Raw genomic sequence first — 26,957 nt, 5'->3', positions numbered from 1 at the left:
TATTTTAATTTATTTTTAATTTTAATTTATTTTTACCTTGTACCCCTGTACCCCAAAACCCAAACTTAACCCTGAACCCTAAAAATACCCCTTTACCTAAAAATCCAAACCTAGCCCTGAACCCTAAAAATACCTCTTTACCCAAAAACCCAAACCTAGCCCTGAACCCTAAAAATACCCCTTTACCCAAAAACCCAAACCTAGCCCTGAACCCTAAAAATACCCCTTTACCTAAAAACCCAAACCTAGCCCTGAACCCTAAAAATACCTCTTTACCCAAAAACCCAAACCTAGCCTTGAACCCTAAAAATACCCCTTTACCTAAAAACCCACACCTAGCCCTGAACCCTAAAAATACCCCTTTACCTAAAAACCCAAACCTAGCCCTGAACCCTAAAAATACCCCTTTACCCAAAAACCCAAACCTAGCCCTGAACCCTAAAAATACCCCTTTACCTAAAAACCCAAACCTAGCCCTGAACCCTAAAAATACCCCTTCACCCAAAAACCCAAACCTAGCCCTGAACCCTAAAAATACCCCTTTACCCACAAACCCAAACCTAGCCCTGAACCCTAAAAATACCCCTTTACTCAAAAACCCAAACCTAGCCCTGAACCCTAAAAATACCCCTTTACCCAAAAACCCAAACCTAGCCCTGAACCCTAAAAATACCCCTTTACCCAAAAACCCAAACCTAGCCCTGAACCCTAAAAATACCCCTTTACCCAAAAACCCAAACCTAGCCCTGAACCCTAAAAATACCACTTTACCCAAAAACCCAAACCTAGCCCTGAACCCTAAAAATACCCCTTTACCCAAAAACCCAAACCTAGCCCTTAACCCTTAAAATACACCTGTACCCAAAAAATGCGTTGTAAAGTACATGCGTTGTAAAAGTACTTGCGTTGTAATAGTATCCTTTGTAAAAGTATGCGTTGTAAAAGTTTTTGCGTTGTAAAAAATGCGCGGTAATGGTATTTCGTTGTAAAAAATGCGTGGTAAAGGTTACATACCGAGTATTTCCTGCATTCGGTGGGAGAAAAGGGAGGATTTTTCTGATCTTTTTGAGAGTGAAGAACGATGCAGACACAAAGGCATTGGCATGATGTATAAATGAGAGCCTATCATCGAACACCACTCCCAAATTCCTGACCTTTGATACAGGAGGAGGGGGAGGTCCTAATTCGGTTGGCCACCAGGTTGGGACCAGCTTGGGACTAAGTTGCCAAAGGTCATTACCTCATTTTTTTCCGAGTTTAATTTCATGCAGTTGCGAGACATCCATAGACTGATGTCATGCATTCCTTCCTGAAATTTGGCTGCTACTTCTACTCCGTCATTATGGATGGCAAGTACAAGTTGGGTGTCGTCGGCGTAGGATGTCAAACCCATCCCATGGGTCTTGATGATGGTAGCCAGATCCGACAGATATATATTAAATAGTGTCGGACTCAGGGAAGATCCCTGAGGCACCCCACATGGGAGGGAGAAGACCGGAGATTGGAAGTCACCTAGCTTGACGGATTGTGTCCGACTATCAAGAAAGGAAATGAGTAAGGATCTGGCTGCTTGGCTGATGCCAATGGCAGAGACACGGTCGATCAGGATGGTATGATCGACCGTGTCAAATGCAGCGGACAGATCCAGGAGGATAAGAACCGCTGCTCCACCCTTGTCCAGAATCATCCTGATGTCGTCTGAGGCCTTAATAAGAGCTGTTTCTGTACCATGCTCCTTCCTAAACCCAAATTGATTATCATCGAGCAGGTCATTAGTGTCGATGTAATGGGTAAGTTGTGTATTTATTTATTTTTCTATGATTTTTGATGGAAGAGGGAGACATTCTATTGGGCGGTAATTTTTAGGACCTAGCGGGTCCACGTTGGGTTTCTTGAGTAAGGGTTTGATAATGGCCTTTTTCCAGATTGTAGGATAGACCGCAGTGATAACCATAGAGTTAAAAATGTCACTGAGAATGGTAGCAGTGGGATCGGGAATTAATTTAAGAATTGAAGGTGGCGAAGGGTCTAGCGGGGAACCGGATTTAATTGAGAGGAGGAGTTTACGTACTTGCTCCGGGGTGACCTGAGTGAATTCTGAAAACTCAGCCGTAGCGGACGTATTTGAACCTTTTTATGGTGGTGGCTGGTCTAAACTAGACTGAGTAGCAAAATCAGAGTAGATGCAGGTCACCTTGTCCTTAAAAAATGTTGCCAGTGAATTACATAAGTCTTGTGACGGTTGAAGCGCAGTCCCTGTAGGGGGAGTGGAGAGTTTGGTTACAACTTTGAAGAGTTCCTTCGAAGAATTTTTGGAAGATTCTATTTGAGAACAATAGTACGTGCTCTTGTGAAAGGTGATCAAATGTTTGTATTTTCTCATTGTCTCTTTATATAACCTTTTAGCCTTGTGGCTGTAATCTTTACGCCAATGTCTCTCTAGGTTCCTACAGTGTTGTCTCTCGAGTCTGAGTTCCTCTGAGAACCAAGGAGCAGAGCGAACTTTACAATTGGTAGAGATTTTTTATATGGTACTGATAGGGCAAAGATATCATGTAGCCAGCCAGAATAATTATTGGAGGCTATTTCGGGGTCTTCTGAGGGAATGTAAAGAGAAGTGGACGTGGATTTTTGCAAGAGTTGGGTGTCAATTGTGTTCCATGCCCGGATTTGTCTGGGTCTTTGGTGGTTAGTCTCGCTGGACTTGGATATCTTAATTTAGATATTGAAAATTATTACAGAGTGATCTGTCCAGATCAGAGGGGTAACTGAGTTTAGGGAGATGATACTGTTGTTAGTGAATAGGCCATCAAGTGTATGTCCTGCCTTATGAGTAGGTAGGGAGACCAGCTGATGTAAGCCTAAGGATAACAGATCAGTGATCAAAGTGAAGGCTTGTGAATCTGTAGGACATTCCAAATGGAAATTGAAGTCCCCCAAGAGGGTAAAATCTGGTGTAACAGCAATTGTTTCTAATAGAGTTTGTAGTTCTACTAGAAAACCTGAACGAGAGCCTGGTGGACGATATATTAGCGTTCCTTTGAAAGATTGAGTGTTGGAGAGCGTAAGGGAAAATGTTAGTGCTTCGCAAGTTGAGAAGTTCAGGGTATCGGTTTTGATTGAAACATTTTCCCTGTGGATAATTGCCAATCCCCCGCCCTTCTTTCCCTTCCTGTCTTGTCTGAGTAGGCAGTAGCCATTGGGGGTGGCAGCACGAAAATCAAGAATTTTACCTACTGCTCTGTGTTTGTTTATAGCATTTATTTCTGTAATGGTGGTTTACAATGTTTATTATTTATTTTTTTATTCAATAAAGCTTTCTAAACTCAAAAAAAGATCCACTGATGTCACTCGTTTAACTATACGTTTCACCAATCAGCTTACACTACCAGCAATTGACAGGACTAGGATGTTGCATGCCTGACATTATTAGGGTGGGTATATCCGGTAGATTTTTTTAAGCTCTATAAGGAAACAGAGAAAAGGAAAATGGCAGGTTTCGCTCACCCCCAGAACTGTGCTGAGTTGGTAAGAAACAAGTCTCTCAAAACCCTAAAGCTACTCAAACGACAAACAATAGCCATGTTAACACACAGTAAGGCCTGTGCTGCATTTACCTATACATAACCAAGTAATAAAAGCCACGCCACATGTCAGGGTTGAGAGAGTCTCCCTAACAGATCTCTTTTTTTTATTTTCACAAATATGGGACCACAACATTAACGCAGCCAATATAGAAAGCACGACTCACCTCATGCTTGATGCAGACACGCACATATTTCCATGCATATTTGCATAAAAATGCGTTGAGGTTTTTCTTGCAGTAGCTATTTACAGTTTCATATCAAATTCCAAGGAAAGCTCATTAACTAAGAATGCAAATACTTATATGTTACAAGATCAAATTGAACATCACTCTCTGAGCTTGCAGTCTGAAATGCAGTACATGACTTAGCATAGGCTTGTTGCTTGTAGGGACAAACGTCTTCACACTGCAGACAGTTGTGTCATGGTGTCCTTCCGGCTGGCTTGTCAAATGACCTTGTGCTTTTTCAGATTAATAGGTCTAAGGGTCCTAGAGAGGTACCCCATGTGGTTAGTGTTGCATGGTATGTTATGTTAAATTATGTTATGTTATGTCATGTTATTGTATGTTATGTTAGGTAGATTTGCGGAGCTCACTGTCACCTGGGAGGGGAGAAGACTCTTATGCGTAGATGCAGGTCATTTTATGCTTTAGGAGCGATGGATGAGATGGCTCAACTGCAGCCTCTGGTTTTTCCTATATGTGGGATTTGTGCAAGTCGGAATCCGGACAGACGCAGGTCTCAGAAGGTTTGTGAAAGCTGATGCGATTGGTGAGCCTGGGCCAGTGTTATGTAGTGTCTTGAAAGTGTGGGAGAGGAGTTTGAATTGTGCTTGCTTGTGACTAGGGCACCCGTGGAATACTAACAAAATATGTGTGAGATCCATACAGTATGCTATGACAGTGGCTGTAAGAAATGGGCTCCTTGTGAAGAGTTAAACATTACAAATGTATTAGAGCTCATTAACCCTAATACACTTAAAAACCTTCCCTACCTTCCAACCCAGAACTTTCTCCCCTTTATCATTCCAGGTGACATTGCAGTGTCACCACAGCCATCATCACATTATCACAGTGGCTCTTCCCTTTCCCATAAGTATGTGTTCAATGTTTGAACTGACATTTTGTGAACCGGGAGACCAAATCTCATATGAATGGTTTGCTTTGCAGCGACATGTTACAAGCAGCACAAATTGTATTTTCAGCTCCGGGAAAGGCCATTCAAACGTCTATGTCCTTAGATCAGTACCTTGGGCTGCACCTTTGTGACTCAATAGCAGTTTATCTTATGCTATGTTTTTTGCTGCAATAGGAATTAAGCTCAGAGTCATGTATGAACAAACAAGAACGACAAACACCGACTATGCTGATTGCCAACTCTGTCTGCAAGTTTGGCTGGAGCTAAGCTGATCACAACTCAACGAGTCAAAATTGTGAAAGCCCGAGAAGAAAACCTACGAAGATGTAATCAATTTTCTTTCCTAGTTTCATGGTCTTTAAACCTGGAAATCTAAGTCAATATCCTTGGCTTTTAGCCAATATCTCCTTGATCTATTAAGTTTAACTTGTTTGGCCTTCTGATGTGTCGCCATGGAGGGACACATGACAAGAAACATACATCTGGAAAGTGATGTGTTCAGCAATGCTGAAGATAAGCCCAGATCTCCAGAGGAAGTTATGTTGCTGTGAACAGTCATGGAGGAAGAGGAGAGGCAGCTGTGCTCTCTGGTGTGAGGAGAGAACCTGACTCCTGTCTTGAGGGTAAGCAGCAAAGCCCAGATGATGGAAGCAAGAAAGGATATCATCTAAAGAATGTGAGTCATCCAAAAGCCACCAAGACCTTGCTGCCCGGAAGTAAGCTAAAGACATCAATGTTGCAAGAAGGTCGAGGACCTGAAGGAGCCATTCCAAGACAGCAAGTGTGGTGGAGTCTTCATCCCCCGGATCCACCGAGTATCATTCCATGATCAAGTGGGACCTTGTATCATCCTTGTTCCAGGACAAGAGTGACACACATGTTTTCTCTTTCATCCTAGGTCTTTTAGCAATGATCAAGCTCATTCCAGTATATTTTCAACCAGCTTTCTTAGAGCCTGATTTAGAGTTGGACAGACGAGCTACTCCACCACAAACATAATGGAGTACGCTGTCCCCAACCCTTTGGTCTTCCAGCTCAATTATGAGTAGGGCGGAACACCAGTTTGAAGACGATGGTGCTATCCGCTCGCTTCACCATTGGGAGAGATAATCTAATGGCCTGATATAGTAGGATCTGCCGGAGTAAGGGTTTGAGACCACCTACCCTATTTAGAGCAGGCGGAGTGATGCTCTTTTTTTCTGTCTGTCACTGCTAGGTTGCTACAACAGAAAAAACAATATTGGCCTCACAACCAGTGAGAAAACTGCTATAGTGTGGGGCTTTTAGTTTTTTGTTTGTCAGAGACAACCTCCCGCTTTGTGTTTCTGGAAAACAAAAAAGGTTTTGTGCTCAGCAGTCAGAAACATGGTGGCCATGCACCAAACGTTTTGTGGCTTCAGAGGACCTGCCCTGACAGCAGCACCTGTGACGGCACAGAGGTTGTCGTAGGTGACAGTGAAGCATACATCACCACAATATCCTAAATCTGACCCTTAATCGATCTGTACTTAAGATATCAGTACAAGTAGTGTCCCTATTTAGGACTTTGAATTTGTACATCAAAAGGAGCAGTAAGTATTCTCCAATTGAACGTGTTAGCCCTTCTCCACCTATACCATAAAGGAGAACTCCTTTTACAAAAAGGGACAGTGTATTACATATTTGCAAAAAAAACTTAAAACTAACCTCCCATGGTTACTAACTGTTCTGATAATCACCACTCATTGAGGGATCACAGCTTAATGTTCTAATAATAAAATTAAGTAGTATTAGATGCTGAATAAAACACAATTAGGTGTCTCCAACATGAGTGGTCATTGACAGCACGCTTACGAGTAGTATGGAATTACTTTATTTGTGTCCAGTATCCCTATTCGCACTAGCTGCTGGTGCCAACTAGCCCTGTTAACTGGACACTTGAACTATGACTTTTGACTAGTTGTCTCCATAAACAATAATGTTTACCAGAGAGTGAAACCCAAGCCAAAGCATATACTGAGACCTGTATGTTTCTGAGAACATCTGCAACAACGGACCCCCCCGCCATCCTCCCCTTTCCTATAGAATCGTAGACCTATGTTATTTAGATTATAGCACCTTACCAAATAATTGCAAAAAAATGCCTGGAAACTTTTCTTAACCCAGAAGGTGCTACCATGCTCTGGTTTATTTTCTTCTTCATTATTGTGACTTCAGTTGTGTAGATAAAAACCTATTCTTTTGTGTTTGGTTACAGTATCAGAGTTACAACCCTACTACTCATGGAGTGAACCTTAGCTGCTCAACCTAGGTATTTTTTTTTTTTTTTTTTATTACATTTTCTCATCAGCAAACAGAAAGGGCATGGTACAATAGCAAATCTCAGAAAACTTAAATAATAAACAAAAAAAAATGAAAAAAAAGAAGAAACACACAGCTAGGAGCAAAGATACAAAAATTATCGAGATGAAGTTAGCACATTATAACAGTATACCATCAATTCTTAACTTCCTAACCATTTAGTAATAGGAGACCATAACTGTAACCCCTGTGTTTTTTTCCTCATGCCTTTGGTCTTATAAGCCGCGATTTCCAAATAATAAATAGACAGCAATCTAGTTTGCCAGCTAATAAACATAGGTGGATCAGAATCAAGCCATTGCGAGGTAATACATAAGCGAAAAATGGACATGCACAAAAATATAAATCCTTCCTCCATAGCAGGTCTAAAATTAGCTGGCTCTTCTAACTGACCCAAAATCACTAACTCTGCGGATAGCGATTGTGTGATACCTACCACCTGAAAAAATTGCTCTACATCTTTAATAAACTTAATCAATTTAGGACAATAAAAAAACATATGTAATGCACCTGCTGCGTGTAAACCACACCGGCTACAGCTATCCCCCCTACCTGATTTCCATTTAGCAATTTTCTTTGGTGTGTAATATAAATCAAAAATTGACATATAGTGTTGGCTTTTCAAGGGTCCATTTAACAAAACATTCGTAGCTAAGTCAATTACTTTCTCGACATTGATGTGCTCCACTCCAAATCTATTTTGCCATTTTATTTCCCAGCTCCCAAGATCGTTCTCCTCTCTTTCCATGAAAATCTGATACAAATGTCCCATTCTCTTTCGCATTCTAATTGCATCTATGATCACTATCTTCTCCCGGCTAATTCGATTTTGTTTCATTTCCTGTTAAAAAAAACTGCGTATTTGGAGAAATTTAAAGAAATCATTTTGGGGTAAATTATATTTCCTCTGCAAAAATTCGAATGAAACATGCTGATTGCCCTGAAAAAAATCACCAATCATACAGATCCCCAAATTGTACCATCTGTCCAAAACCCGGTCTTTAAATATTTCCGGTAGTATTCGACAGTTATAAAGTGGAGTATAAAAGTTCAGGTTTGTCCCAATCCCCAGCTGCTTCTTCACTTTCTTCCATATCTCAAATGCAGAAATGACTACCTTAAATTTAGTCTTTTTGTAATAGCTGGGCTCTATTATTCGATTTAAGCATTGCTTTGCCTCACCCCCTAGTAACATCTCATAAATAGACGGGGCAGCGAAGTCTTCTGTGGGGTCTTCCTGTAATATTAACACCCCTAAATGTTGTAATATAGCAACCCAATGATATAATCGAAAATTAGGCACTCCCCAACCTCCTTTTGCACTAGGCAACATACACCATTTCAAGGCTCTTCTAGAACGACGATAACTCCATAAAAAACGTGCACACATTCTGTCAATACGGGAAAAAAATGTAGATGAGATAAGTAAGGGAACAGTACGAAATATATATAAAAATTTTGGGAGAATAAGCATTTTCAAAACATTACAGCGCCCAAATAAAGATAGATGCAAATTATTAATACGTTCCAACATCCTATTAGAAGCGGCTCAACCTAGGTACTTTTGAAGAGTCAAGTGCACAAATGAAGTAGCTTGGTTAACCGATAAGACTGTATGCATAAATTAGTCCCCACGGATGTCAGTGTTAAACAAGAGCACCCCCACGAAAATTGTTCAGTAACCACAGATGTTTCCCCAGAAACCACAGAAAAGGACTTGCAGCACTCTTATATTGTTGTGTACGGTGTTTCAGATTCTAATACAGTGAATTAGGTTGGACCTGTTGATCCTTCAGTCGTGTGTATGTATTTTATAACAATAGCAACTACGTATGCTCAGTACTTGACCCCGTAAGGTAATGTAAAAAAGTACCTGTAAACTTTCCACCGCTGAATATAATTGGAAATCCAGTTGCTCCACCAGCAAAATCACTCATCATCAAGTCAACATTCTTTGGAAGTTTCCCATCATTGGGCCTCGAACAGTCGACTGTATTAAGTATTTTATGGCCTGTGGTGAATGTGAGTTTAATATGTTAGGGAAATCAGATCAGGTACGAAACATTTAATAACTGTTTAAGGTGATGTAATTTACGGAAATTTGTTTCCATTTGGTAAGCATTCTAGACTGCAATGCAAGAAGTACTTGTATTTCCAAAGATTAGCAAAATGCATTAGGTCAATAGTTTCTTTATTAAGGGAAATACGCCACAAAACCGAAAATCACACAAGTTCACTAACATTTTAAAACACACTGGACTTTTTTTTAAAAATATACCAAGTTAAACCTCCAGCTGTATGTAATCAGACGCTTGAAACAAAGGGTCACTCCTCGCTTCCAGAAGGTGCCTTGTGGGGACCTTTGTTCCTTGGAGGTGTATTTCTTTGCTTTTAAATGCACAATGGCAGTAAAGAAATGGAAAACAAAAGTTTCATACAAGTTGCCCTCTGCAAATTTAATGCATACTTTGTATGGAAAATGGTTAAAGATGGTGCTTTTGGGAATGTAGGCATAGCGATGGTTGCTTCTAGCTATGAGCTTCATAGGAGATACATTACAGGTCAGTGCAGGGCTGAAGACTCCCCCTCCCAAATTATTTGAAGAGACATCATATGCAGGCTAATGGTGCTAGATAAATTGCTACAGAAGCTGAGTCGGTGGCTCATTGAACTAGGGCCTCCCTCCAGGAATCTGTGTTTGACATCAGTGACACAGGCTTGTATGCTGATGTACTACAGCCTTTCATCTTTCTGAGGTTGATAAAAATGAGTGCCATTGAGTTGGGTAAGTGTAAACATCTCTTATTTCAGCGCCAAGAGACAGCTGGGTTAATCTGCACTTCACAAACACACCTGTTCTGTCAAAAGAATGATGGGAGAGGAGCCACTCAGCAAATTCAGCTGATATTGTTTAGTTGCAGGACTGGCGAACGCCTGACATGGTCAGGACTTTAGGTTATTGCGAACTAATGGTTACGTAGTGAGGTGCCACAGGGTGTTAGTGATGAATGAAATCATTACATTACAAAAAACGATCACCCTACTCATAATTGGCTTAGGCACAAGAAGAAAAAGTAGCAGCACCTACTGCCTTTTACTAATCCACAAGTTTAGTCTGACCACAAGGAAATGCGGGCTGGATACAGGAGTCAGGCAGAATCCACACAGTACCTTGGATATGTCAAAAATTAACAATGATGCAAGGCGCAGGGGAGGTGAGGCATAGCAAAAGCAGGTAATGCTTTGGTTCCTTACTGCTTTGCAGGGCCTTTGGCACGTTGGTGCTCAGGGATGTTGCATTGTGCAAAGGAGGTGAGGCGTCACTGTAGCAAGTGAAAGTGAGACATTGGTTACTGGAGGTGGTGCAGGGTTGTGGAGCCGCTAACGCCCTGGGATGATGTGCAATGCTGGGAAGGTGATGCATTGGTTTCAGGTGCAATACCTCATTTCTTTACTGCTGTGCAGTGTCCATGATGACGTTGGTGATCAAGCTGTGATGGCCTCGGTGTCATGGCATTGAGGGTGAACCACTGGGCCACGGCTGCAGAGCAGTGTCTCATGAATGACGGTGGTGTGGTGCTCGAGACTCCCACAGTGGGTGTTCTTTGGAGGCCCTGCATCGTCGTCAGATCCTGCTTTGTACGTCACAGTCATTGCGTGGGGACCACGCCTCAGTGCCGGCAGCGGCACAGCAACAGAATTGCAGACATGCTCTGGTACCGAAGTTGCTCACTATTGGTTTATTCTTGTAGCACAGAAACTCACTTCCATGGGCCCTGGAAGTGGAATTGTCACCACTAGCCATTAAGACCTTTTAGGGGACGAGGCCAGGTACTACAGGTGAAGTCTTTGATGGATCTTGCACTTCCAAAAGGAGGCAAGCTCAACTCAAGCCCTTGTATAAACTTTAGAAAGCAGGATGTAGAGAGCAAAGTCCAGTCCTCTCACTTCCAGGACAGAAGCAGTGGGCCACAGGCCAACCCAGCAAATCAAACACCAAAGTGGCAACCCAACAGCTCCTCTTTCTGGCAGAATGACCTCAGTCCAGAAGTGCTCCAAGTTTATAGTGTCAGAGGTCCAGTACTTATACATATTCTAACCTTTGAAGTAGAGAGATTTCAAAGAAAGCTCTTTGAAGTACACAAGACCCTGCCATTCCTGGCCCTGGCTTCAGGCACACTAAAGGGAGTGGAGGCTTTGTTGTGTGGGTACAGGCACAGCTCCATTCGGGTACAAGTGTCAGCTCTTCCCACCACTCTAGCTCAGGAAGGCTCATCAGCCTGGCGATGTGCCATCAGGATATGCAGACACACCTGAGCTCCCTTTGTGTGTGACTGTCTACAGTGAATTCACAAAACCCAACTGTCACCCAACCCAAATGTGTATTCTAAGGACAGGTAGAGGCCCAGAATGGTTAAGTAAGAACATGGCAACTTTATAAAAGTGGTATTTTCAGACCTGAAATCTAAAAACCATCTTCACTAGAAGATGGATTTTAAATTGTACATCCAAAGATACCAAACTCCAATTTTCTATCTACTCCTACTTGGAAGATTCACTGGCACAATGTACCAGGCAGCTCCATTGCTAACCTATGGGAGAGGTAGACCTTGCTGTAGTGAAAACCAAACCTAGCTGTTTTTCACAACCAGGACATGTAAAACTCATGAGGACATGTCCAACCTCTTAAATACACTGCACCCTGAATTTGAAAAAGGTTCTTGATAGAGCGCACTGTGACCAAGCGGCTTCCTGGCGCTAGAGGTGAGAATCTGAGGGAGAAGGGAGGCCAAAACTGTTTAATAAGAATAAGCAATGGAGAAAAGGTGGGTCTTTAGAGCCTTACGGAATTGGGGATAAGCGGTGATGGATCTGATTGCAAGGGGGAGACTGTTCCAAAAGGAGGGGCCCAAAACAGAGAATCTGGTGCCTCCGGTTTTGGATCTACGAAACCGAGGTACATTAGAGAGAAACTGATTAGCAGAGCGGAGGGAACGGTTGGGGGTATAGGGAGTGACGAGGGAATTAATAAAGGCAGGGCCGGTGCGGGCTCGAGCCATGAAAACCAGACAGCCCATCTTAAAGAGAGATCTCTGAGAGACGGGGAGCCAATGAAGAGTTTTCAGGACGGGGGTGATGTGGGAGGACTTTGGAAGGTGAAAGATAAGACGGGCGGCCTGGTTCTGAACAGCCTGTAAGCGGCGAAGTTCGTACGCTGGAATGCCAACGTACAGGCTGTTCCCGTAATCGAGACGGGAAAGAATCATGGCCAAAATGATGAGCTTAAGGGCGTCAGAAGAGAAAAAACGGGACACCTTTCGGATGATTCGGAGGGAGAGGAAACAGGAGGAGACAACCGAGCTGATCTGGGCATGCATAGAGAGGTCTCGACTGACTCTAATGCCCAAGGTCTTTGCCGATGCCGCTGGTAAAGGTGGAGGGCCAGAGATGGAGGGCCAGAAGACAGTCGACCAAGGGGAGGAGGAAGAGCCAGTCAGGACCAACTCCGTCTTGTCCAGATTGAGCTTCAGTTGATTCCGATTCATCCAATCTGAAATAAAGACCAAAGTGGAGTGAAATTTGGGTGGGGAGTGCAAGGGAGAAGAAAGATAAAAAACAAGCTGGAGGTCATCCGCGTAGTTGTACACGGAAACCCCCATATCAAGAAGGGAAAGAATGAGAGGACGGATATAAAGGTTGAAAAGAAGGGGGGATAAAGAGGAGCCTTGGGGAACTCCACAGGGGACCAAGCGGGAAGGAGCAGAATAGCCGGAAAGATGAACCGCCTGAGTTCGGTCTTTAAGAAAAGAAGCGAGCCAGGGGAGGGCAGTACCCTGAATGCCCGCTGCGCTGACACGGTCGAGGAGGATGGCATGGTCGACCGTATCAAACGCAGCGGACAGATCGAGGAGCACCAAGGCTTGGGGCAAGTTAGAATCTGCCTTACTCTTTAGCTCGTCCAAGACAGACAAGACAACAGACTCAGTGGAGTGAGCCGGTCGGAAGCCCGCTTGGTGGGAGGCCAGGAGGTGATTGTCCTCGATGTAGGAAGAGAGACAAGAGGTGATGTAACTCTCCAGGATCTTTCCGAGATAGGGGAGAAGGGAAATAGGCCTAAAATTGGAGGGGAGGGAGGGGTCTAGACCAGGTTTTTTTAAAATAGGACGAACTATGGCGGATTTGAAATACTTTGGGACAGAACCAGAGGAAATGGAGAAATTAAGAAGGGAGAGGGGAGGGTCGGGCAGTGGGTGAAAAATACTTTCAGGAAGCGGGCAGGCGCACAGTCAGCTGGGGAACCGGACTTCACTTTCTGGAGTAGAGCCAAGAACACATCCAGGGAGATAGGGGGAAACTGATTCAGAGGAATAGAGGACAAAGAGGGGACAGAGAGAGGAGGGGAAAGAGAGACAGAGGGAATATTAGATTTGATCTTGGCAATCTTCTCCAGAAAGAAGTCATTAAGAGAGAGACAGAGATCTTAAGAAGGGATAGTGGTCAAGTTGGCTCTGTCGGATGCAACAAGATTGCGAACTATAGCGAAGATCTCCTTAGGTTTATTAGCTGAAAGGGATATTCTTTCCGAGAAGTAGATGGTTTTGGCTTGCAGTATGGCTTTTTTGTAACTCGCCAAGAGCATTTTGTATTTGGCTTGCAAATCAGGGCAGTATTTACGCCTCCAATGACGTTCAGAGCGTCTAAGGTCCAGTTTGAGGATTTTTAACTCATCTGAAAACCATTTTTGAGCGCCATGGGGGCGACAGGTCTTGACTCTCCTGAGGGGGGCAACCAAGTCGCAGGAGGAGGACAGCCAATGGTTTACGGCATCTACTTGACGGTCAATAGGGAGGTTGCATAGGTCGGGGCCGGAGGAAGCAAGGGAGACACACAGGGAGTCAAGGTCCACCCGATTCCAATTACGGGCCACGATGTTTTTGGGTAGGGGGGGGCCTCTCTTGCGTTCCGAGCTCAATGGAAAAAGAAATCAGTGAATGATCAGACCAAGTGCAGGGAAGGACAATGGGGGGGAGAATGGGACAGTTAACTGACCAAATTTGGTCCAAGACATGACCGTGAATGTGAGTGGGAGAGTGAATGTGGGAGGAGAAATTAAGAGACTGAAGGGTAGCAGAGAAATCTTTAGACGACAGATCTTCTCTGGGGTCGCCCGGCCAATAATTAAAATCCCCTAGAAGAAGCACAGAGGAGTTATTGACAACGAGCGTAGCCAGAAGTTCCTGGAGAGCAGGGACAAAGGAGGACATATGCTGCGGAGGGCGATAGAAAAGGGCTATAGTAAGAGGAGCCCTGAGATTGACAGAACGGGCAACTAAGAAATCTACTCCACACATGGGAGGATAAGGAAGGGACTGAAACTGGAAACTAGACCGAATGATCATTGCCACTCCCCCCCCCCCCGAGTTTACCAGCGGGGCGATCCGCCCGAAGAGCATAGTAAGAGTCGGGGAGGGCGGAGAGGAGATCAGGAAGGGAGTCGGCAGCGAACCAAGTTTCCGTGAGAAAAAGAAAATCAGGGGCGTCAGTGTCTAATAAATTAAAGATCTCCAGCTGATGTCTACCCGCAGATCTAGTATTGAGTAGGTAGGCAGTAGCCGTGCTAGAGAAGGGGAGGGGGGAAGAAACCAAAGAGGGACAGGACTGGGACAAGGGGGAAGATGACGTTGGTAAGGGTAGTGTGACTAAAGGGGATAAGATGTCCAGGGCAATAATGCGCTGAAGCAGAGAAGGGTCAATGCCCTGACCGTTATTGAGGGACAGGAGTTAAGCTGGGGTATAGGGTAGGGGAAGGGCAGGGTCCATGGCCCCTGGTCCCTGCCGGTCGCGGACGGGCGCAGACGGGCTTGCCTTTGGTCTGTATGTTTCGCGTGAAATCTGATGCCATTTGTTGTCTGGAGGTGCATGTTGCAGCATCTCTATGTGATTGTCACCATATTTGTGCCTGTGATCTTTGAGCCTTTGGCTTACCCTGCCCATGGAGCTAGAGAGCACCTACCTTAGGGGTGTCTTACATGTACTAAAAGGAAAGGTTTGGGCTTGGGAAATGAGTGCACTTGCTAGGTCAAAATTACAGTTTAAAACTGCACGCACAGGTGCTGCAGTGGCATGCCCGAGACAGGTTGGCAAGACTACTCGTAGGAGGCATTCGAGTTACAGGGCCTAGGCACATATGGTGCACTCTACTAGGGAATTACTAGTAAATTCAATACTCCAATCATGGAGAAACCAATTACCATCAGGTTATAGACACTTAACACTTGCACTTTAGCACTGGTCTGCAGGGGCAAGGTGCCCTGAATCCTAAAGCCAGCAAAAATAGAAATCAACACACTGTCAACACCATGAAGTCAGAAGCAAAAGGACAGGGGAAACCATTCCAAAAGATGCTACGTCTATAGGTACTTCACTTTTGTTCTGATGATGCAATGTCAGTTTCATTATCCAAAGGAGAAGATAAAAGTGAGGGGTAAACATTAATTCTATTTAAATCTCAAAAAGAGATATAGTGTTATATGTTACACATATTTGTGATAATCCTGTATTATAAAATGGAATGGGCGGCCTCACCTTTGTATTCTACGATGATGCATGTGTCCATTTCATGATGAATTCCGTCCATCAGAATCATGAACCTTAGATTCTTATCCACCTACAATGAAATGGAATATCAGGTGCTTTTACATTGGTGCGCAGAAATATGACATCTCAATATTGTTAAGTCAATGTAATTAATTTACACACGAAAAATAGTTGACACACACCTGCCCATCATGTTGCTCAGCTCTAAACGAAGAAGCAGACACTGGGCATCTTATGGACTGTGAGAGGTAGAACACCATGTATTATAATAGTAATGAACACCAATCCCAACCAAAACCAGGAAATCACAAGTGACCTTGCAGTCTGTGAACTTTTCCATATGCCTCTATATGCTGAGTCAGGGTTAACAGCGATTACCAATATATTCGTACAGTTGCACAGTTGATGATATTGGATCAATCATAGTATGTAGATGAACAATCAACTAAATCATTATTGTTGAGTTCAATGGTCATTGCTCTAGTATAAATCATTGAAACATGTTACTTTACACCGGGGCATATGATGGATAGTAAGTAGGACAGATAAGTACTTCTGGACAATAACATTCAAATACTGTTGCTAGAAGATTATAGGATACAACAAAAAATAGAGTATGCTTGGGTATTATTCACACCACAACACTAAAGTGCAAACTTATTCAAAAGTAATTCAGTGCAGCGCAGCAAGCCACCTTGCTGAGCTGCACTGCGTGACAGGTAAAGGGTAGCAATGCGCCATATTTAACATTATACTGTGCATTCCTGTCTTTTCTCAGTGCAGGCGCACAATTTGCTGCCTAGCACCAATGCAGGCACCCTCGCACAATGGTGCAAAGGTGCCTGTATTGTAGGCAGGACTGTTTTTACACAGGAAGGGGCACCTTCCTTCACAAAAACAATACCCTGAGGTATTTTCCTCTTTCTTAGTGTGCTGCATGTGCAGCACACAAATAAAGAGGAAACAAAAGGAGAAATAAAGATATTTCTGCTTGTCGCACTCCCCTGGGGATGCCAAGCAGCTATAAGGCATTCCCAGGTCTGCCAATTATGGCAAATCTGGAAATGCCTGAAAATCCATAGGTGTGGCGTGGAAACACCCATGCACCACCCAAGGAATGCCTCCCTGGGGCAGAGTAACGCAAGGCAGAGATTTGCGCTGCGTTGCGTTACTCCTGGTTTATTAAGCCTTGAGTAGCTTGAAGGGTTTGGCCTTCCAATTTACTGACCTGGAACTCCTTTAGTGATGGGTTGCCAGATCAGAAGTCTCTGATGGCAAAGCCAGGTAATGCGCCCGTCGAAAATCTAGTGGTTTCTCTACCTATAGATACGTCTTTCTTGCATCGCTAATTCATGGATATCTTATGCCCAAATTAAAAGTGGTTACTGTAGAAGTTGGACCGTTACATAAATGACCACGCTAAGGTAGTGTTAGAGGTTTAAATTATAACCTTTAATCGGAGCGCCGGGGAGATGCTGCTAGCTCTGAGCTCCGGCCTCGCGCACCAAAATGGCCGCGCTTCCGGTTCCGGTCGGGGCGTGCCCCTGATTAACTAGACCGTCACCACATATCTCCCCCTCTTAATAATACAATGAACCCAAAAGAGAACAGTCTTACTTGGTGCTCATAATAAAGTCTTCAAACTTCTTGGGTATCCTTACGACTCTGCCAGCTCTCGTCCTGTCTATACCCTTCACGTGCTGTCCATCTCCCACCCCTTGGAGGGTCTCCTGATGACACTCCTCAGACGTGCTCCTTCGTTCTTGTTCAGCTTGCCTCTTGTCTGCATCCTTGCTAACTCCACCTCGGGGTGTCTCTGCTCTCTTCACTTTGTCTTTATCTTCTCCTGTTTTGGAAGTGGTGCACTCTTCCACTCCTTCTGCACTTCCTCCTTCTTGTCCTTTATTACTTTCCTGTGTTTGCGATTCTTCCTTTCTTGTCTCTTCCCAGTTGAGGATTTTATTACATTTTGCCATTCTGTCTTGCGACCATACTTTCCCGTCGCTAAGCAGTGCGGATCTGGCATATGGCTCGATGACCTTGAGTGGCGGGGTGAACTTGCTTTCTCCCTTCCTTTTCGTGATCGCCAGTTTGACCCTCACCCATTCTCCTTGTCCAATGCCTTGCCTTCTGTATTGCGTTCCTTTTTACTACCGCTGGAGACCATTTACTCTGCACTACCATGTGCCTCCATGCTAGGTTGTCTTTTGTGAATGGTTCCCTTCCTCTCAGCACCTTGAAAGGACTGTACCCTGTGCTTCCTGGGGTGATGCGGTACGCCCACAGCATCTTGGACAGTTCTGTTTCCCAGTCCAGTCCGGCACTTATCGCTGCTTGGATTGTTCCCATGATAACTCTATTGAACCGTTCGGCCAGTCCATTCCCGGCCGGGTGATATATGGGTGTGTGTTTTACTTCAATCCCATTCCTGGCCATGTAAGCCTCCCATTTAGCTGACACAAATTGCGGCCCATTATCACAAGTTATTACTTTGGGGATACCTTCTTTCACAAACACTGCGTTCAGGAAGGAAAGTACTGCTTCTGTGTCTACTGTTTCCTTTACCTCCACCTCTGGCCATTTGGAGTATCTGTCTACCATTACTATGGCATACTTCTGCACTCCTTCCTTATCAAGAAAGGGTCCTATGATGTCTATGGACACCATTTCCCACGGACTGCTTGGTATGGGGAATTTTCCTATTGGAGGCCTCATCAAGGTCTGTGATTTGTCCGCCCGTGAGCACGATTTACAGTTCCTCACGTGCCTCTCAACTTGGGCATCTATGGCGGGCCACCAGTACATTTGTTTCGCCAAGGCCTTTGTCTTTGTTATCCCTTAATGGCCTTCATGTAGTATTGCCAGCAGATGCTCCACTAATGCCTGAGGAGGAATAACTTTGTCCCATCTTAAAAGGAATGTTGGATTTTCCCCCCAGCGACAGTTCTTCTCTGACTTCCCAGTATATTCTCATCTGGCTGTCCAGGTGTCTTTTGTCCGGCCACTCATGCATTACGTATCCTTTGACTGCTTCCAGGGTTTCATCTCTTTCATATGCCCACTCTTGCCCGCTGATGCTCTGCTCCATATCTTCCATGGAGGCCACCATGTACCCCTCCCATCCTGGAGGTTCTTGTTCTTCCACTCCTTCCTTTGCTGCCGCTCTGCTCAAAAAGTCTGCCACTCTGTTCTTTGGTCCAGGTATGCACTTCACCTCATACACATAGTCCAACAATCTCAGTGTCATTTTAGCTATTCGAGGTGTGGCGTGTGCATGTCCATTGGATGTAAGGACCTTAATTAGCGGTTTGTGGTCTGTGCGTACCAAGAATCTGGCTCCCCATAGGATTTGTCGAAAACGTTCCATAGCCCATACCACCGCTAACATTTCATTTTCTATCACGCTAAACGTTTCCTCATTGGGGGCCAGAGATCTCGAAGCAAAGCAGACCATGGATGACTCTCCTGTTTCAATTTGCTGCATCAGCACTGCCCCAAGGCCTTTGTCGCTGGCATCAGTGGTCAGTATTGACCTTGCAGATTGGTTGAATCCTTTGAGTGGTATCGCCTTGCTCATCTCTTCCTTTAATGCCACAAACTCCTCTTGTTCTTCTTTGCCCCACTTGAACCCATTTTTTTCTTTCAGCAGCTGCCTGATGTGGTGGGTCTTTGTGGCAAAGTGAGGAATGAATTTGCTATAAAATTCGGCCATGCCCAAGAATGACCTGACGTCTTCTGTCTTCGCGGGAGCAGGCGCCTCTCTTATTGCTGTCATGTTGGCTCTCTTTGGCTCAATTCCCTTCTCGCTGATCTCATGTCCTAGATAGGTCACTGATTGTTTTTCAAACTTGCATTTGTCCCATTCGGCAGTGAGCCCGTTGATCTTCAGTATTTCCAGGACCTTGTGCACCTTCTCATTGTGTTCCCTTTTCGACCTCCCCATTACCAGGATATCATCTTGGAAGTACTGAACACCTTCCACCTTCTGAAACATCTTGTGCATTAACTTTTGGAACACTGCAGCAGCAGATGTCAGTCCGAACGGCATTCTCACGAATTTGTAACACCCGAAGGGTGTGATGAAAGACGTGAGGTGGCTGCACGACGGGTGCAACGCTACCTGATGGTAAGCTGATGATAAGTCCACCGTTGAGAACCATTTGATGCCTTTGGTTTTAGTGAGCATTTCATTTATGCGTGGGAGGGGAAACTTGTCTATTAGAATATTTTTATTTAGCTCCCGAAGGTCCACACATAATCTCACCTTCCCATTTGGTTTCTGTGCTACGACCAAGGGGGATAACCATTCCGCGCTCTCGATCGCCTTTATTATTCCGTTCGTTTCCAACCTCTCTAGTTCTTTTTGCACCGCTTCGCGGCACCTGAACGGTATGTTCCTGGCCTTGTGGGACACCGGGGTGGCTCCTTCCTTCAGGTGAATCATGTGCGTGCACTTGGTCAATTGTCCTATCTCCCCTCTGAACACCTCTGGGTATTCTATTTTCCACGCCACTCCTTCGTAGTTTTCCTCCGTGTCTGTTGTCATTACTTTTTCTACTCCTACCGGATTGAGTTTGATGCCTAAATTGCCTTGATTCCTCCAACCGAGCACGGACGGCCCCTTTTCGGACATATATAGCTTGCATTCTGCTTGACGTCCTCGGAACTCAAATGGTAGGGAACAATATCCGACCATGGGAATCCGTTGTCCAGTGTAGGTGACTGGTCTCACATCCATGGGCTGTACCTCCTTCCGTATAGTTCCCTTGAATTCTTCATCCCATACCTTTCTCTGGACAATCGTGATGGGCAATCCTGAATCTGCTACTATGTCGATCGATACTCCCCCTACATTCATTTTCAGGACAGGTTTGCTGGATGCCTTGCAATTTACATCCAATACTTGTACATCAATGTATAAAATTTCTTCGTCTTCTTCATCGTTTCCTGGCCCTTCCTCATCTTCCACATCACCCTGGTCGATGTATTTTATTGCCGCCCCTTTGGGTATTCGCCTGCAGACTCTTTCGTAATGTCCAAATGTCCCGCAATATGCGCCTTTGGCCTTGAACGCTGGACACGATTTGTCATTTCCTATGTGCGAGAAACTGCTGCATCTATAGCAGTTCGTTTTCCTGTCCCAGTTTGCTCTCTGCCCCACTCCTATGCCTTGCTGTTTTCTCTTAGCGAACTGATTTCTTGGCAGTACCATTTGTTTCGGTCTCTCTCCTTTATCACTCATCATCACCTTGCTTGCTGCTCGTGTCTTTCCTGGCTGATTCCGCACATCTCTTGGATAGCTCCGCCTTCTTCACCAATGCCCACACTTCCTTGAGCGGCGCGTCGCCATTGACCCATAGTTTCTCTTGTACTGTTGAGTTCGAAGTGTGCATTATGATTTGGTCTCTCACCAATTCATCGTGTAGATTACCAAATCTGCACGGAAATGCAAGTTTTTGAAGTGCCGCTACGTATTCATCGATGGTCTTGCCGCTCTCTTGCTTCCTCTGGAAGAAATTGCATCTGTCTATGGCCACACACACCACAGGTCGGTAGTGGGCATCTATGTCCTCGATGGCGTGCTGAAACACATCTGTATCTGTCGCCTGTCTGGTTGCCTCTACCATGTTATCATACACACGGATCCCTTCTGGCCCTAGATTATGGAGTAGTATCTTTTTCTTTCTTTCACTAGAGTATGCCGCGTCACTTTCTTCCTCCAGTGCCGACAGATAATTTTGGAAGTACCTCTTCCAGTCTTCCCACGGCATTGTGGGTTCCCCTCTCTTTGGCAAGAATGGTACTAACGCACTCAGGGATGTGGGCGTCGTCGCCATTCTTTTTCTGTCCCTCTGGGGTTCCTGGGCTTGTCCGCTGTTGCCTGGAGGGCTGCCTGGGGCTGTTCTCTCCCCTTCTTCTCTGTTGGGGCTTGAGTAGTCTCCCTCACCTCCTGACGCGCCTCGGGCGTCCAGGGTTGCCCCTTGTTACTCTCTCTGCCGCCCGTACCTTCCTCAGTGACTGTAGGTCGTGCCGTTTTCCTTTTCGGTGGCTCCTTAATGGTGCCTCGTCTGCCTGCTCTTGGCTCTTTGTGCGGTCCCTATTTGTGGGATGTGTGTGCCTTTTCCCTCCTCTGAGCACTCACTGGCTCATTAGTTCGCCTGGGCAGCTGGGCGGTTGTGCGCGTTTTGCTGGCAGGGTTCACCTTCCCTGTTCAGTGGCCTCTCACCTTGGTTCGCAGTGTGTCCGTGTTGAGGGTATTTCACCCCTTATCGGCCTTTAACGGCCTCTCCTGATGTGCACCGACTGTTGTGCCCCCATAAAATGCTGCCGTTGAGTGAGCTCGCTGGTTGTACCTGCACCCCCTCTCTGCCGCGTTCCGATATCAGCGTGGCCATTATATGGTCTTTGCCCACGTGGGTCGATGGTCGGTTTACTTTTTCGGTGCTCGATCTTGCCTCCGTGTTATTATTTTTTTTTTTATGCAGGTGTTAGGAATCCCGCCTCGTCGCCATTGTAGAAGTTGGACCGTTACATAAATGACCATGCTAAGGCAGTTTTAGAGGTTTAAATTATATCCTTTAATCGGAGCGCCGGGGAGATGCTGCTAGCTCTGAGCTCCAGCCTCGCGCACCAAAATGGCCGCGCTTCCGGTTCCGGTCGGGGCGTGCCCCTGAACAACTAGACCGTCACCACAGTTACAAATAATAATACTTCTGTAAACCTGCTCAAACGTAAAAGTCAGCCAGAAGCACAATATGAGCAGCTTTACATGCATAAGTAAAAGAGGAAAAATATGTAACGTACAACACATCTAGAAATCACATAATAAGCCAACATATGGTGTAGAACTAGCCAAAGGATTCTGCAGGTGCCCTCCACTGCTGTCAAACACTATCTCAAAATGGGAGCACAAAATCCTCCAACAAATTAACAAAACATGCCTGCCGCGCATGGCCTGATGAAAATGAATAAAACAACCAATATGATTATGGCGTCTTCCAAACATCACATAAAAAAATGCTGCAACTGGAATACCGTCTTTCCCATTTCATAAGCCTCAGCCAGAAGGTGACATGCTAGGTAAGTGACAAGTGTCTTGACAGGGGAGTGACGTGTACTGTGCTTGAGAAAGATTGAGACAAGTATTCTCAGTAGAAAACTAACATCTCAGTAAGAATCATGTTTGTCTCTACCCTTGATTTATAAACACAGACCACAATATAGTAGAATGTGTGTGCACATGTCTCCGGTGTAATTATGTTACGGGTCTCTCTCGTTCTCTCTCACTCTCTGACCCCTCCCCCCCACCCGTGGACCTGATTGTGAATGTGCATGTTTCACTTTGTCAGCATTTACCAAAGCTTTGAGGATTCACATGGAGACATGCGTGCACACACACACACAGTAGTCAGAATAAACTACCAACTATGCTATGCTACTGCTGCCTGTTAGCTACTTCGACTTAACTGTTAGAAAGAGGTTTCACAGAATGGTCACTAGTTGCATTCTTCATTTGTATATCATAACAGGAAAATCAGTACAGATTCTTAGTTTTAGAGATTTATGTCCTTCTTCCACCAATTTCCCATGTTGAGATAATTTAAAAATGTTGCCACAAGGTTCCCAAACAGGATATGCATGAGATAGGTCGGGTATATCACACTACAAATTCCTACTTGGAGGTGAGTTTTCCGGTGATGTTCAGTGGTGTGAAGTGTTAGTAATTAGTTTTGTTTGGGTTGTTGCTGACACAGTTCAATTTTGACTGCGGTAATAAGAAGATTGAGAGGTGGTGTTTCATATGGAGTCAGGCTGGTTGATGTCTACTTCCTGCTCAGATAGGGAGTCAACAGTAAGGAGCATATTTACAAGAACTAACGCATCATCGTTAGTAGTTTAATAGTAGTAAGGTTAGACTTTTGGCCTAAGTTAGACTTTTAGTCTAAACTTAGAGTTGAGACCAAAAGTCTAACTTTACTACTCGTAAATGCCCTTTGTGAATACCGAAAGTCATAAAGTTAGATTTTCATCTCAGATTACTTCTGTGAATCGGGCCCAAAGTATTTAATAATTGATGTTGCATAACCTGTGTGTTCTATTTTAGCTATTGCTCCTTCAGAAAATGGCGGCATAGGTCCATTGGCCGGATAGGATACTATTAGGATTTCCAAATAAAAAATATGTAAGCTGGTCTGTTTAGTCTTTATTACTTATTTGGTCAAATCCTCACAGACTTTCCCGCAGACTCATGCTTTCCCTGTGTCAGAGAGATGGGTCTGTCACCAAGAGTTTTGGACATCCACTAAAAACTGCTGAATCTTCCAACACCACGGTAACAGCTGACAATCGCAGCAACTCGACTCACCTGTCTCAAGTCTTATGTGTGCACATTCCTGACTCTCATTAGCCAGAGCAAATTTATTCCAGTCCTATGCTAGACCCACCCCACAAGTTTTAAAAGTTCAACTGCTTGCAATTACTGGTCTTTCAGCAGTCTCAGTCACATGGACCACATAAGGGCACAATCTTTGAGTAAGGCAATTGTCATTTTAAGAAATTCAGGTGTCACTATTTCTAAGGTCCAGTTAATCGATTTGACTGACTTACGCACAAAAACATCAAAAGATGCCATGCAAGGCTCGGCAGCCAACCGACCACATATATATAAAAAAAAAAAAGTGGAAATGTCCTTGACATGCAGAAAGAGGTACTGCAGACACTGCAAATGTATAAGAAAACCAGTGCTTAATTTGAGCCAATGGTTTCCGGTGGATGTATGACGTTACAACGCAGGCTTTTACAAGGCCTGCCTTTACAACGCGGTTTTTACATCGCAATCCATTACAACGCATAGCGCTTTGGGGTGCTGGATAGTGAAAAGTTTAATTTACTATTCCAACACCAGTCCCCGTGGACACTAGGGAAGGTGTTGGATAGTAAATTAAACTTATTCCCTATCCTATAGCGCCCCCCAGCGCAAAGCGTTGTAATGGTTTGCGTTGTAATGACGGCGTTGTAATGGTAGTGCGTTGTAAAAGTTTCGTTGTAAAGGTTGTTCACTGTTCCCGGTGCTCGGCACAGCCACTTAATTGCCAGCACGGGGCTTATGACAGTCTGCCACATGGTAGTGGTGTCTGCCAAATTTAGGTACGAGCACAACATCTGTTTATTAACTCAATTTACATTTTCAATGATTGGTATTTGCCTCTCAAGTCACTCTTATAGGTTTGGGGCACAGGAATAGTATGAATTGTCACACTTTTAAGAGTGTGAGGATAAGAAGTGTGTTGGCGCTGTTATTGGCAGCTCTGCCAGGGACAAGGGAAGGTGCAAGCTGTAGTGTCCTCCTGAAGAGAGCCCCGGCACAATTTATTCGACTAATTAGGCACTGAAGAAAACTAACGCTGTAAGTTTGGAAGGGAAATAAGAGCAAACATAAGGGAAATAAAAGAAAACATTGCCGTAGATGCGCAGAAGAAGACTCATAAAATAGATGCTGCACTATGTTCCATGGCGCTACAATGTGAAAAGAGGGTGTGCTTTGTCAGTGAACTGTTACCTGAAAGATAAATAGGAAACCAAAGGACACTAAGGAAATCATAAGAAATTCAAAAAAGTGCAGGAAACGGAACACAGTAAAACCAGCATAAAAACGCAAATGTGCAAGGAAAAGTACCTGAGAATGCATAAGAATAAAAGACCACGAGGACCTCAAAAAACTATGGGGCAGATTTACAAGCCCCTTGCAATACATTTGCGCCACCATTGCATCACTTTTGTAACGCAGCGGCAGCGTAAATGTTGTTGCCCATTTACAACATGACACATCTAGGGAGATGCGTCACCTTGTAAAGCCCTGCACCACATTATGGCTATGTGAGGTATAATGTATGCAGGGTGGGACACGACTCCAGCAATGCGGGACTTTTGTGCCAACAGATGCGTCAGAATTTCTGATGCATCTGTCAATCCTTGAGCCATGGTGTGCCGTATTGTAAATACGGCGCATCAATGGTGGCGCAAGGGATTTGCAAGGAGGCGCAGGGAAACGGATGCATCTATACAGAAGAGTCAGTTTCTTGTAAATTTGCCCCTATAAGTAGAATATTTTAGCGTGTGAGTTTCAATAAAAATCCATTACAGAAATATGGAAGGACATATAGAACATAACGGCGAAGGTCCTAAGAGAAAGGCATGACTCATACGACCATATGAGGAAAACAGAAATCATCACAAGGAAATAAATAATGAGAAACAGAAGCCATAATTTATTGAAGTCACTGATATCAACTAAAACAGTGCACCACAAACCTCCACAATAAGAGAAACAATGGCCTAGAATTTTGTACAGAACAATCTGGTAAGCACGGCACTAGCATACATGTCAAAGGAGGGAGTAGAGAGGGAACGTGTCCATGCGGACACAAGGAGTGGATCTAATCTCCCCAACTATAATTTGATAAACTGAAAAGTTTTACCTTCCGAGTGAGGCACTGTTTTAGATAGAGTTCAGTGGGCAGGTTAATTCTTCACAAATGTGACGGCTATATATGGGATTGTAATACCGCTGACGGGATATCTCCGACTGCTAAGCTCAAAAGCAGGCCATAAGTCTCTGACATGGTAGTAAAAAATGCAAGGATGCAGGCTGTGGCTGAAGATTGTAATACGGCTGACGGGATATCTCCGACTGCTAAGCTCAAAACCAGGCCATAAGTCTCTGACATGGTAGTAAAAAATGCCAGGATGCAGGCTGTGGCTGAAGAGGGCTCCATGGTTTTGGTTAGCCACTGGGCAAGGTCTCAGTGAATCAATTGACTTTTGATGGGAAAGCTCAGAGCAGGAGAAATCTCATGCCTTGATATGGCCCCTCACTGGCTGGATACTGTTTTGTTGGTTCAGACTTAGTCACTTTTTTGGAGGTCATGTTTTCCCAGCAGGACAAGGCTGCATGCTATAGCTGAAGAGGACTCCACAAGGCCAGATACGTTCTCCACAAAACCCTGCTGAATTGTATTTTCTGCTTCAGAGAAGAACGTAGAGGGGGCATTCTGGATTTTTGGCCTAGCAGCGATACACATTTGTTGTATCAGCTAGGCAGGTTGGTCCTGTTTCCCCTTTGGTTCTCAGAACAAAAAGTTGGCAAAATGTTTCTTAGATCCCAGGTTTCAAAAACCTTTAGGAGAAATAGGCATTGACACCAGCCTAGGGTCTAGAGCCTTGGCAACAGTGTTTGGGGGCCAAGACTCACTCTAGCATAGGTCAACAGCAGGATCCAGGCCAGGTTGGAACTAG

At 44.5% G+C, this 26,957-nt stretch overlaps 1 protein-coding gene across 2 annotated transcripts in view; it reads right to left on the bottom strand.

Annotated features, from left to right (window-relative positions):
- LOC144827366 (cytidine monophosphate-N-acetylneuraminic acid hydroxylase-like) overlaps window positions 1–26,957 on the bottom strand; it is a 537,565-nt gene that overhangs the window by 262,295 nt on the left and 248,313 nt on the right. For both annotated transcript variants that reach the window (XM_078685708.1, XM_078685707.1), the window contains exons 7-8: window positions 15,651–15,732; window positions 8,938–9,075 (exon numbers count right to left, since the gene is read on the bottom strand). In XM_078685708.1, coding sequence (XP_078541834.1) covers window positions 8,938–9,075; window positions 15,651–15,732 — 220 coding nt within the window. The remainder of the gene's footprint in view (window positions 1–8,937; window positions 9,076–15,650; window positions 15,733–26,957) is intronic.

Source organism: Lissotriton helveticus, chromosome 4_1 (assembly GCF_964261635.1).
Source record: "Lissotriton helveticus chromosome 4_1, aLisHel1.1, whole genome shotgun sequence".
Taxonomy (NCBI): Eukaryota; Metazoa; Chordata; class Amphibia; order Caudata; family Salamandridae; genus Lissotriton; species Lissotriton helveticus.
Note: the sequence above shows the minus strand (reverse complement) of the source record. Positions and strands in the feature narration are given on the sequence as shown.